The 13,657-nt window shown below is 49.9% G+C and overlaps 1 protein-coding gene across 2 annotated transcripts in view; it reads left to right on the top strand.

The window, feature by feature from the left end:
- LOC142503970 (uncharacterized) overlaps nucleotides 1-13,657 on the top strand; it is an 87,397-nt gene that overhangs the window by 58,359 nt on the left and 15,381 nt on the right. For both annotated transcript variants that reach the window (XM_075616998.1, XM_075616997.1), the window contains exon 14: nucleotides 10,104-10,361. In XM_075616998.1, the coding sequence (XP_075473113.1) occupies nucleotides 10,104-10,361 (258 nt within the window). The remainder of the gene's footprint in view (nucleotides 1-10,103; nucleotides 10,362-13,657) is intronic.

Raw genomic sequence — 13,657 nt, 5'->3', positions numbered from 1 at the left:
AGTGCTTACGACCCCCTGCTACGCATATGGTGCAATTTTACGATAATAAACACCCTAACGCTGACGCGGCAGCCCTGATCCAGCCCTAACCCGGACATATGGGGTTCCTAAGGACGCCGTGTAATTACTGGCCAAATTCTATTCGCTCACGCAAGTCGAAGGAGAAGAAGTGTCAGAGTTTCTTCGTCGGATCCAGTTGGCTCTATGGTCTCTGGTAAAGAAGGAGGTTATTCCGGCAGCCATAGCTGATGGCATGCGAGTCCAGCTGCTTCTGCAGGGCACCCTGCCCATGCATCCCGTGGCGATACGAGTCAGCTGTACTCTCTCTCCAGATCAGCCTCTAGATTTCGAAGAATTGATGGATAAAGTACTCGCTCACTGCGGCTTGTGAATTACCCCTCTCGGCTCTACCCATACAACCCAGTATGAAGGAAGACGAGCCGCCAAGTCCGGATGAAGTAGAATACGGCGACTTATTCAATACTCACAATGGAGTGACCGTGATTCCCCCAGGGGGAGTAGAAGTTATGTGGGCGGAATGCTGCTATCCAGAACGAGACGAAGCCGATCAGCTCTTCTCCTTAGAGAGTGCGCCCGAAGAGGATGCCTATCGGGGTTACCGACTTGTGCCTGAGATCCGAGAGTGGAAGGGTGAAATGCCTCTGAACGTCAAGGTATATGTTCACAACACCTCTCCCTATCCCATGCCCTTAGACTATGGGCAACGATTCGGACGGATATACGCGGTTACCTCTGTCGATATGATGTCCGCCCAAGTAGATGATGCAGCCTCCATGGAGCAGCCCACAGAAATGGCCTTTGACTTCGGGGAATCCGCCTTGTCCGCGGCATGGAGGGCACGGCTGACTGCCAAGTTGGAACAGCGGAAGGACATATTTTCCACGAGTGACATGGATGTGGGCTGTAGCTGAAATGCCCAACACACTATCCGGCTAAGTGACACTACTCCGTTCCGAGAAAGATCTCGTCGTATTGCCCCTCGAGACGTGGAGGATGTGCAAAACTTGTTACGAGAGATGGAAGCAGCAGGCATTGTGACTGAATCCCGTAGCCCCTACGCCTCGCCGATCGTGGTGGTGCAAAAGAAGAATGGGTCAGTGCGATTGTGTGTCGACTACCGGACCCTGAACAACCGTACAATTCCTGATCAGTACTCATTACGACGAATTGAAGAAATTCTCAATGCCCTGCCGGGCAGTCAGTGGTTCAGTGTCTTGGACTTGAGGTCTGGGTACTACCAGGTGCCTATGAGTGCAGACGACCAAGAGAAGACGGCTTTCGTGTGCCCTCTGGGCTTCTATCAATTCACTCGCATGCCTCAAGGTATTTGCGGAGCCCCAGCAACGTTCCAACGGTTGATGGAAAAGACGATCGGGGACATGAACCCCCGAGAATGCCTCGTTTATCTGGATGACATCATTGTTTTCGGCAAGTCGTTGGAGGAGCATGAAACGCGACTCATGAAGGTGTTGTATCGACTGGGGCAAGAAGCCCTAAAGTTATCCTTGGATAAATGTCGATTTTGCCGTACCTCAGTGACCTACGTGGGACATATAGTATCCGCTGAAAGGATAGCCACGGATCCCGCCAAAATTGAATCAGTGATGGAATGGCCAAGACCCGGAAACGTCATGGAGCTACGCTCCTTCCTAGGATTCTGCGGATACTACCGCCGTTTTGTAGAAGGGTATTCCAGTAGAACCAAGGTTCTTAACAATCTTCTCAAAATATACCCAGAAGATACGGGCCGACCTGCTACATGGGCGCGAGTGCCGTTCGATGACAAATAGACAGATACCTGTGAACAAGCATTCCTTGATCTGAAGAAATGTTTAACAGAGACACCCGTTCTCGCATACGCCGATCCTGAACTACTCTACGTCCTTCATGTGGATGCAAGCCTCAACGGGCTGGGAGCCGTACTCCATCAGAAATATCCGTCCGGTCTCCGACCAGTGGCCTATGTCAGCCGCAGTTTAACCCCCAGCGAACAGAACTATCCCGTCCATAAGCTGGAATTCCTTGCCCTCAAATGGGCGATTGTGGATAAACTCCACGATTACTTGTATGGGGTCAACTTTGAAGTGCGTACAGACAATAATCCGTTGACATACATAACGACCACCGCCAAACTGGACGCCATCGATGGTTAGCATCTCTCGCAAACTACAGATTTACCTTTAAGTACAAGCCTGGGCCGCTAAACATTGGAGCTGATGCCCTATCTAGAAGGCCTGGACTAGGGGCCACCCCGGATGAGGACATTTGGGAGGAAATTCCTGGGCCAGGAATGCGAGCCCTGTGCAACACCGCAGCTATAGTGGGGAATAATGTGGCCTTCTCTGAATTACGTGTCGTGGATTCATTGGGATGCCAATCCAAGGCTCTACCTGCTGCCTACTGTGATCCTGATGGGCTGAACGTCACCCCTGATAAAATTATCTCGTGGAAAGATATGATACAATATCAAATAAGGGACGCAGTAGTGGGCCTTATCCGCCAAGCCGTGCAGAAAAACAAACTGGATATGCTGAAGCGTGCTCCAAGCGACGTGGTGGCGATTCTCATGCGGGAAGCTGACAAATTCCAGCTGAACAACGGCCTACTCTATCGGGTGGTACAGTACCATGACCATCCCGAAAGGAAGCAATTGGTCCTACCCCGAAATCTACAATATATGGTCCTGGAAGCCTTACACGATGAACATGGCCATCTGGGTGTAGAAAAGACTTTTGGGTTGGTGCGTGATCGGTTCTTCTGGCCACGGATGCGTGAATCAGTGGAGCGACACTGTCGTCGGTGCTACCGATGTATCCAGCGCAAGACCCTCCCTACCAGAGCCACCCCCATGGCTCATCTGAAAAGTTCGGGTCCCATGGACTTGGTGTGCATGGACTTTTTGTGTATTGAACCTGACACCCGAGGCATCAGTAACGTATTGGTCATCACCGATCACTATACTCGCTACTCTCAGGCCTTCCCCACCAAAGACCAGAAGGCCATCACGGTAGCTAAAGTCCTATGGGAACGGTACTTTATTCATTACGGGTTGCCAAACCGTCTGCACTCGGATCAAGGTCGGGACTTCGAAAGCAACATCATTAAAGAACTGCTTAAGCTACTAACCATTTCTAAGTCTCGAACCGCACCATACCACCCAGAGGGGGACGCCTTACCGGAGAGATTCAACCGGACTCTCCTGGACATGCTCGGCACGTTAAAAGGATCTCAGAAGAGAGAATGGAGCAAACATGTGGAATCTTTTGTGCATGCCTACAATTGCCATGAGTCCACAGGGTTCACTCCTTATTTCTTGATGTTCGGGCGAGAAGCGAGACTTCCGGTGGATATACGTCTGCGGGTACCTACCGATGTGGTACCCAATATGACGCACTTCCGATACGTACAAAGGCTACAAGACAGTCTGCAAAACTCCTACCAGTTAGCCGAGAAAGCTTCTGCTCGTTTGAACGCTGATAACAAAAGACGTTATGATCATAAGGTCCGCCATCGGGAGATTCGTCCTGGCGATGCCGTTCTACTCCGAAACCTAGGAGTCCCCGGCAAACACAAACTGGCTGATCGCTGGCTTGACGGAGTCTATGAAGTCGAATCACAAATGCCAGGGCTCCCAGTATATCGTATAAAAGACAGTGATGGCCGGGTAAAAAGCTGGCATCGAAATCACCTCCTCCCTATTCCACAAATGGAGGAAGGAGATACAGAGATACCGACTACATCTTTAGATGGAGAGTTAGAACCAGTAGAAGCTAATGAGGAAACTAGTCCGGTCAGAATGGAGAGCCCCTCTCACAGGGAACCACAACACTCCGCGGCACCTCCTGGCGGAGCTACGGGTAAAGGGCCTCAACAAACAACTTTTCATAAAGGAACTCCAATGAGTAGACCCCTGGATCCTCGAAGCCCATGCTTCATGCCCCAAACAGACTTTTCAGAGACATTTATACCCTCAATGGGAGAGGCTGAGTCTCAGGACTATGCACATTACTCTCCAGAAGAAGTAGAGCCAGAGCTTCGCAAAAGCCAAAGAATGAGGCACCCTCCCAATCGGGTAGCTTACGATTCAGTTGGGGCAACCCACTATGAGGCTCACCAGTGGTCACGGGCCAAGATACAGGCCGTTATTGTGATGTTCACGCAATTGTGTAATCTCATGTAGACCATTGCACGGTGTTCCGTTATATAATTGTACTACATTTTTTTTATTATATAATTTCTGTACATGGTTATGGTTGCTACCCAAGCGAGGTCATTGGGATTTTACCAGGGGGAGTGTGTAGCCCCGGTCCCCTCTGGCTACCAGAGACCCCCTCCTTTGCCTCAGCGCGGTCGCGGGTGCCGCCGGACCCAGCGACGGACCCGCCGGCTGTTTCCAAAGGTGGGGGCCAGAGCAGGGAGCGTTTTGAGTCTCGGGAGGCTCGGCGGCGCACCCGGCTAGCGGGGGCCGCCATGATGGCTTGCACGCGCGGGCACAGTAATCGCGCATGAGAAGTGAAGTGCGGAAGTTGCAGCGGCCATTCAAAAGTCGCGCATGCGCAGTGCAATTGCGCACCCGGCCCCAATATTACAGCAGCATCCACGGGACTACAACTCCCATGAGGCCTAGGGAGGAAAGCCCCAGGTGACCCAGAACAGCCAATAGGGCTCAAGGATTCTCGGCAGTTGCTTTTAGATACAGTTGGCAGTTAGCAGTTGGAGCAGGGAGCTAGTGAGTGAGGGTGCAGGGGAGCAGTAGCCCCTTGCACTAGGCCAGATAACCCCCAAAGGCCCCAGATAATGATTACCCTTGCCCCAGTTTGTTGGTTGCTTCAGGGACAGGCCTTAGAGAAGATCTGCCCCTTTAGCTATTTGGTTAAGTAAAGATACACACTGTGGCGCGCAGCCTGATTTCTGGGTCTGGGCTCAGACCCTTCTATATATACAGACTATCTTACCAGAGACTAATATATATATATATAGACTATCTTCACGGAGGCCACGCTAAGCAGTGACTGCGGCCTGCCGGCTGCAGACGGATCCCCTTCAAGGTACAGACGGTGCGGAGCCGCGGTGATATTATCCACGCCGGAATTCACCCCACGTGTAGGAGGACATCACGTCGAATCCAGCGGATCTAAACCCAGTTGAATAGCGGCACCCGTGGCCTGGGGCCCCGGGCAGGTACCTTTAGTAGTGCACTAACACTTAAAGGGATAGCGCTATCTCCAACACATTGAGTGGGTGTGGACATAAAGGGACATCAGGGGATTGGTCCCCAGCACCCAAGTACTTTGGAGGAGGGAATATTTATGATGATGTGTGCACCCAGTGCACTTCTATGTGTATGACTATATGCATTATTCTGTGTGGTACAGGTACCGAAGTTATTAGTATTAACAATAGTAAACAGTTATTAGCATACACTGTGTGCGTGTTTTATTATTGTGGTTCCTGTAAGAGGACCATCCCACTAAGGTGGGAGCCCTTACAGGTGGAGGCGCTGTGTTCAACGAATGATCATGTAACCCCAGGCTCCCAGTGGCGGAGGTTCAGGCCTTCTGTGAGCCTATCAGGTAACGCACCACACCCGGTAACACAATTGTATTTCCCCACATGGTCCCCATCTGCGATAGGGGGGGGCAAAAGGTGTTACACCGGTATTACCTCTCTGGGCGGGTATGTATATACTGGTATTACCTCTCTGGGCGTGTATGTGTATATACTGGTATTACCTTACTGGGTGTGTGTATGTGTATACCGGTATTACCTCTCTGGTCATGTATGTATATACTGGTATTACCTTACTAGGTGTGTGTATGTGTATACCGGTATTACCTCTATGTGTATACCGGTATTACCTCTCTGGGCATGTATGTATATACCGGTATTACCTCACTGGGTGTGTATGTGTATATCGGTATTACCTCTCTGGGCGTGTATGTATATACTGGTATTACCTTACTAGGTGTGTGTATGTGTATACCGGTATTACCTCTCTGGGCGTGTATGTGTATACCGATATTACCTCTCTGGGTGTGTATGTGTATACCGGTATTACCTCTCTGGGCGTGTATTTGTATATACTGGTATTACCTTACTAGGTGTGTGTATGTGTATACCGGTATTACCTCTCTGGGCGTGTATGTGTATACCGGTATTACCTCTCAGGGCGTGTATGTGTATACTGGTATTACCTCTGGTTGTGTATGCGTATACCGGTATTACCTCTCTGGGCGTGTATGTGTATACCTGTATTACCTCTCTGGGCGTGTATGTGTATACCGGTATTACCTCTCTGGGCGTGTATGTGTATACCGGTATTACCTCTCTGGGCATGTACGTGTATACCGGTATTACCTTTCTGGGCGTGTATGTGTATACCGGTATTACCTCTCTGGGCGTGTATGTGTATACCGGTATTACCTCTCTGGGCGTGTATGTGTATACCGGTATTACCTCTCTGGGCGTGTATGTGTATACCGGTATTACCTCTCTGGGTGTTTATGTGTATACCTTTATTACCTCTCTGGGTGTGTATGTGTATACCGGTATTACCTCTGGTTGTGTATGTGTATATCCGGTATTACCTCTCTGGACGTGTATGTGTATACCGGTATTACCTCTCTGGGCGTGTATGTGTATACCGGTATTACCTCTCTGGGCGTGTATGTGTATACCGGTATTAACTCTCTGGGCGTGTATGTGTATACCGGTATTACCTCTCTGGGCGTGTATGTGTATATCGGTATTACCTCTCTGGGCGTGTATGTGTATATCGGTATTACCTCTCTGGGCGTGTATGTGTATACCGGTATTACCTCTGGGTGTGTATGCGTATACCGGTATTAACTCTCTGGGCGTGTATGTGTATACCTGTATTACCTCTCTGGGCGTGTATGTGTATACCGGTATTACCTCTCTGGGCGTGTATGTGTATACCGGTATTACCTCTCTGGGCGTGTATGTGTATACCTGTATTACCTCTCTGGGCGTGTATGTGTATACCGGTATTACCTCTCTGGGCGTGTATGTGTATACCGGTATTACCTCTCTCGGCGTGTATGTGTATACCTGTATTACCTCTCTAGGCGTGTATGTGTATACCGGTATTACCTCTCTGGGCGTGTATGTGTATACCGGTATTACCTCTCTGGGCGTGTCTGTGTATATCGGTATTACCTCTCTGGGCGTGTATGTGTATACCGGTATTACCTCTCTAGGTGTGTCTGTGTATATCGGTATTACCTCTCTGGGCGTGTCTGTGTATATCGGTATTACCTCTCTGGGCGTGTATGTGTATACCGGTATTACCTCTCTGGGCGTGTATGTGTATACCGGTATTACCTCTCTGGGCGTGTATGTGTATACCGGTATTACCTCTCTGGGCGTGTATGTGTATACCGGTATTACCTCTCTGCGTGTATGTGTATACCGGTATTACCTCTCTGGGCGTGTATGTGTATACCGGTATTACCTCTCTGGGCGTGTATGTGTATACCGGTATTACCTCTCTGGGCGTGTATGTGTATACCGGTATTATCTCTCTGGGCGTGTATGTGTATACCGGTATTATCTCTCTGGGCGTGTATGTGTATACCGGTATTACCTCTCTGGGTGTGTATGTGTATACCTGTATTACCTCTCTGGGCGTGTATGTGTATACCGGTATTACCTCTCTGGGTGTGTCTGTGTATATCGGTATTACCTCTCTGGGCGTGTATGTGTATACCGGTATTACCTCTCTGGGCGTGTATGTGTATACCGGTATTACCTCTCTCGGCGTGTATGTGTATACCTGTATTACCTCTCTAGGCGTGTATGTGTATACCGGTATTACCTCTCTGGGCGTGTATGTGTATACCGGTATTACCTCTCTGGGCGTGTCTGTGTATATCGGTATTACCTCTCTGGGCGTGTATGTGTATACCGGTATTACCTCTCTAGGTGTGTCTGTGTATATCGGTATTACCTCTCTGGGCGTGTCTGTGTATATCGGTATTACCTCTCTGGGCGTGTATGTGTATACCGGTATTACCTCTCTGGGCGTGTATGTGTATACCGGTATTACCTCTCTGGGCGTGTATGTGTATACCGGTATTACCTCTCTGGGCGTGTATGTGTATACCGGTATTACCTCTCTGCGTGTATGTGTATACCGGTATTACCTCTCTGGGCGTGTATGTGTATACCGGTATTACCTCTCTGGGCGTGTATGTGTATACCGGTATTACCTCTCTGGGCGTGTATGTGTATACCGGTATTATCTCTCTGGGCGTGTATGTGTATACCGGTATTATCTCTCTGGGCGTGTATGTGTATACCGGTATTACCTCTCTGGGTGTGTATGTGTATACCTGTATTACCTCTCTGGGCGTGTATGTGTATACCGGTATTACCTCTCTGGGTGTGTCTGTGTATATCGGTATTACCTCTCTGGGCGTGTATGTGTATACCGGTATTACCTCTCTGGGCGTGTATGTGTATACCGGTATTACCTCTCTGGGTGTGTATGTGTATACCTGTATTACCTCTCTGGGCGTGTATGTGTATACCGGTATTACCTCTCTGGGTGTGTCTGTGTATATCGGTATTACCTCTCTGGGTGTGTCTGTGTATATCGGTATTACCTCTCTGGGCGTGTCTGTGTATATCGGTATTACCTCTCTGGGCGTGTATGTGTATACCGGTATTACCTCTCTGGGCGTGTATGTGTATACTGGTATTACCTCTCTGGGCGTGTATGTGTATACCGGTATTACCTCTCTGGGCGTGTATGTGTATACCGGTATTACCTCTCTGGGCGTGTATGTGTATACCGGTATTACCTCTCTGGGCGTGTATGTGTATACCGGTATTATCTCTCTGGGCGTGTATGTGTATACCGGTATTATCTCTCTGGGCGTGTATGTGTATACCGGTATTACCTCTCTGGGTGTGTATGTGTATACCGGTATTACCTCTCTGGGCGTGTATGTGTATACCGGTATTACCTCTCTGGGAGTGTATGTGTATACCGGTATTACCTCTCTGGGTGTGTATGTGTATAACGGTATTACCTCTCTGGGCGTGTATGTGTATACCGGTATTACCTCTCTGGGTGTGTATGTGTATACCTGTATTACCTCTCTGGGCGAATCTGTGTATACCGGTATTATCTCTCTGGGCGTGTATGTGTATACCGGTATTATCTCTCTGGGCGTGTATGTGTATACCGGTATTACCTCTCTGGGAGTGTCTGTGTATACCGGTATTACCTCTCTGGACATAGTGACTTGACTGTCTTGGGGGGCCGCGGGATTTCCCCGAGCAGGGCTGCTGCAAGAGGCTCGGCAGCTTCCTCCATCCTGATTGGCTGCTGTTGGCTCATGCAGCAAATCAGGAGGAGGTGTCAGGGGCCTGGCGGTGGGGCCAACGAGATGAGGAAACCGCATGGAGCGTAGAGAGATGTGAGAGTTGTGTGTGCGCAGTGCCGGATTTTCAAATTCGACGCCCCTAGGCACTTATCTCTGTCGGTAGCCTCCTTGATGCTTCTCCTTTGGAATCCCAGCGACACGGTGTTGCGTTGTCGCACGGTGTTGCGTTGTCGCACGGTGTTGCGTTGTCGCACGGTGTTGCGTTGTCGCACGGTGTTGCGTTGTCACACGGTGTTGCGTTGTCGCACAGAATCATTTGACGCTGGGATTCCAAGGAGAAGCAAAGCGGCAGCAAGGAGCGAAGTGCCTTCCCATGAGGTCCGATAGGCCAGAGAGCGCGGCAAATGCATATGTTGCCACCCCTAAATGTTGCCGCCATAGGCCTTGCCAAATGGGGAATCTGCCATTGAGCGTGCGTGCGTCTCGAGCGCGTTGCATCTTCCATCATTGTGTCCAGTATTTTTGGAGATGCCGCCTGGCAATCCTACCAGAAATGACATCACAGGAGGTGACGGAACAGAGACGCAGAACATGGCGGCACACAGAGGGAACCGTCACGTCCGTCACTTTGGAGGGTTTTGCGAAATCGTTTTATTGATATTTAGGGTTTTCTTGGCCTATTTAACACGTTTTGACCACGAGTAACACACCCTTTTGTTCTCTTTTTAGTTTCCTGTCCCTTACAAAACGTGAATACCAGATTGGAGTGTGCAGATAATACAGGGCTGGTAACGTGGGATGCCAGCGCCGGGGCGGAATATTACGTAGTCACGGCACACGGTGGCAGTGTCCCCATGACACTTTGTAATACCACGGGCACTGCCTGTGCCCTTGAGGGACTGACCTGTGGCCGGGTGTATAACATCACTACACGTGCTACTGACGGAGTGTGTGCTGAGAATTACAAGAACACGTCACTCCGCACAGGTACATGGAAGGGAGGGAGAGGAGGAGGGGAGGATGGGACGGAGGAAGAGGAGAAGGAGGGGAGGATGGGACGGAGGAAGAGGAGAAGGAGGGGAGGATGGGACGGAGGAAGAGGAGAAGGAGGGGAGGATGGGACGGAGGAGGAGAGGAGGAGGGGAGGATGGGGCGGAGGGAGAGGAGGAGGGGTGGATGGGACGGAGGGAGAGGAGGAGGGGAAGAAGGGAGAGGAGGAGGGGGGACGAAGGGGAGGGAGGGCAGGAAGGGGACAAAGGGGAGGGCAGGAATGAGATGAAAGGGAGAAAGGGCAGGAAGGAGATAAAGGGGAGAAAGGGCAGGAAGGAGATAAAGGGGAGAAAGGTCAGGAAGGAGATAAAGGGGAGAAAGGGCAGGAAGGAGATGAAGGGGAAGAAGGGGAGGGAGGGCAGGAAGGAGATAAAGGGGAGAAAGGGGAAGAAGGCAGGAAGGGGAGGGAGGGCAGGAAGAGGAAGAAGGGGAGGGCAGGAAGTGTAGGAATGGGAAGAAGGAGACAAAGGGGAGGGCAGGAGGGGAAGGATCGGGAGATAGGGCAGGAAGGGGAGACAGGGCAGGAAGAGGAGACAGGGCAGGATGTACAGTACAGTATACATGGCCTCCGCTGGATGGAGCTTTTTGACATGCGGTATTCAGTCTTTCCTTCCATTCATTTCTTTATTTAAAGTCTCATTATTTGTTGTATTTGAAGTATGAAACATATATTTTTTTGCTTGGGATTTTGGAAATCTGTTCCCTACAATATATACTTACATATATACTGTGTGTGCACGCACGCACGCACCCTCCCCATATAATACAACATATCCCATTATAATGCAGAATTGCTCAGAGTTCCTGAGGGATTGAATGGCAGTGCTGGTACAGAATATCCCAACAAAACACACACACACACACACACACACACACACACACACACACACACACACACACACACACACACACACACACACACACACACACACACACACACACACACACACACACACACACACACACACACACACACACACACACACACACACACACACACACACACACACACACACCTCAAAAACGAATAAACAATACCGTTCTGTGGCTAACGAAATGCTTTTATTTGTGCGAGCTTTTTTTACACACAGATGTGTGTATGTAAAACCCTCCCTGCCTGGCTGATAAGGGACATTACAACATGTGGGTGATAAAGCATCTCAAAGTGCATACCGTAGTCCAAAATGATGACTCTTGCGAGCTCGCGATGTTTCCAGACGTTGATAGATGGGTGCCAGGAGTTTTGCAGTTTTGAACAAAAATAGACTTTATTTACACTTCAAACACATACAGTGGCGGCCGCCTTCATCTTCGTGCGGCCGTATCGGCGCAACTCTGAAAACCGCGGGCAGGTGCAGTATTTGATGCGGTATGTTCCGGTATTTTAGATGCGGCCACCTTTATCCTAGTGCATTGTATTAGAGCTGTCTCGGCATGAACGCGGTGATGTGCGTGGCATTCGGAAAAAATACCCAAACAAAATCAGAGATGTTGGAGAATAAAAGGGGCCGTGACAGTATAATATGTTCAAAAGAACAAAAACAGAAATGCCAGCGCAACATCCAACGTGACACAAGATATAGTGCAATACCTCAGTGCTAATCTGCTCATGAGTAAGGGTCATTTAGTGAAACCCTTTGGCCAAAGCGTTATAAGCCTGCAGCCACGTCACGGCATTATAAGTCTGCAGCCACGTCACGGCATGATAAGTCTGCAGCCACGTCACGGCATGACCAGTCTGCAGCCACGTCACGGCATGATAAGTCTGCAGCCACGTCACGGCATGACCAGTCTGCAGCCACGTCACGGCATGACCAGTCTGCAGCCACGTCACGGCATGACCAGTCTGCAGCCACGTCACGGCATGACCAGTCTGCAGCCACGTCACGGCATATCCAGTCTGCAGCCACGTCACGGCATGACCAGTGTGCAGGTCCTAACACTACCTGGCACAATCCTCATGTGCCTCTCTGTGAGGGAGAATAACCACCTTGGGTCTGTGATACACAGGATCATGATAAAAACTGCTCATTGGAAAGTGGGGCAGGGCGAGCTTTAAACCCTGGGGAGGAGGGGCCACACCTCCAAACAACAACAGCTGCATAACCCAGCAAGCTCCAGAATCCCGACACCCACCCTCACATCATATATACAGCGGTAGCCCTGTTTTCCCCCTTCTCTGGGAGATTCTACTGCTACATGGGGTGTCAGGGTGCATACCCGTTTGGAGCAGGAACCCTTGAGCTGCCGCGTTGTTATAGGGCGAACAGGACAGGCTTTTGGGTTCTGGTTGTTGCAGTTCTTCTCATGGTACTCAGCGCCTCCAGCTGTAGTGGGTTCCAGGGTATTCCAGAGATCAGTTCCCACCGCTGCACACGTACTCCACTCTGCCCAGGAACTGACACTCGGGCAGGTGAAAAGTGAACAAAGATCTTTATTGTGCATCCTGATATACAGCCACTACAATTCCCCCTACAGTGCTGTCAGGTCTTTGAAGCCCCAGACTTTTGGAGGGTGCCTACCCCGGTAGTAGGGGTAATGAGTCTTGATACTCCCCAGGCCTGCGCCTGGGGTGGGCCAGCTCCTCCTTGCAATGGGAGAGACTGACAGCTCATGCTTTCTCCTTTCTCTCCAGAGCAAGACTGACTAACTAACTTGGACTGTACCTATCCCATATAGGCTACAAACAGGACATGAGTCATCACCGCACACCTGTCCATCAAAGGAGGAGCACAAGGGGGTCAGGAGCCCACAAATTTAACCTGATACTGCCCTGAATTTACTAGGGACTCGCATAACAGGGGGAAAGACAGGTAGAATTGACTCACCATGTTACACAGCATATATATTAGTGTAAAAAAGCAGTGCTACTGAGTGTGGCCAAATGTACAAACAGAAACAGAAAGGCCAGCGCAACATCCAACGTGACACAACATATAGTGCAAGGGTCATTTAGTGAAACCCTTTGGTAAAATCCTCATGTACCTCTTTCTTTTGCTGGAGGGAGAAATATCTTCCTCTCACCCCTCGCCGGACTCTTGAGGAGGTTCACTGCTTGGTATTAACATGAGCTTTCCCTATTCACCCTAATCTGTTGGTCCCGACTGTTATACACAGTTTCTAGTACTACTCCATACTAGCCTGTTACTGTTTAATATTCCTGAATGAAGGTACGCCCAGCCTTTTGTCGCTATCTAGGGTATTGGTACATCTTTTAACTATGGTTGCAATGT

Source organism: Ascaphus truei, chromosome 10, assembly GCF_040206685.1.
Source record: "Ascaphus truei isolate aAscTru1 chromosome 10, aAscTru1.hap1, whole genome shotgun sequence".
Classification (NCBI taxonomy): domain Eukaryota; kingdom Metazoa; phylum Chordata; class Amphibia; order Anura; family Ascaphidae; genus Ascaphus; species Ascaphus truei.
The sequence above is the reverse complement of the archived record's forward strand: the minus strand, read 5'-3'. Positions and strand labels throughout refer to the sequence as shown.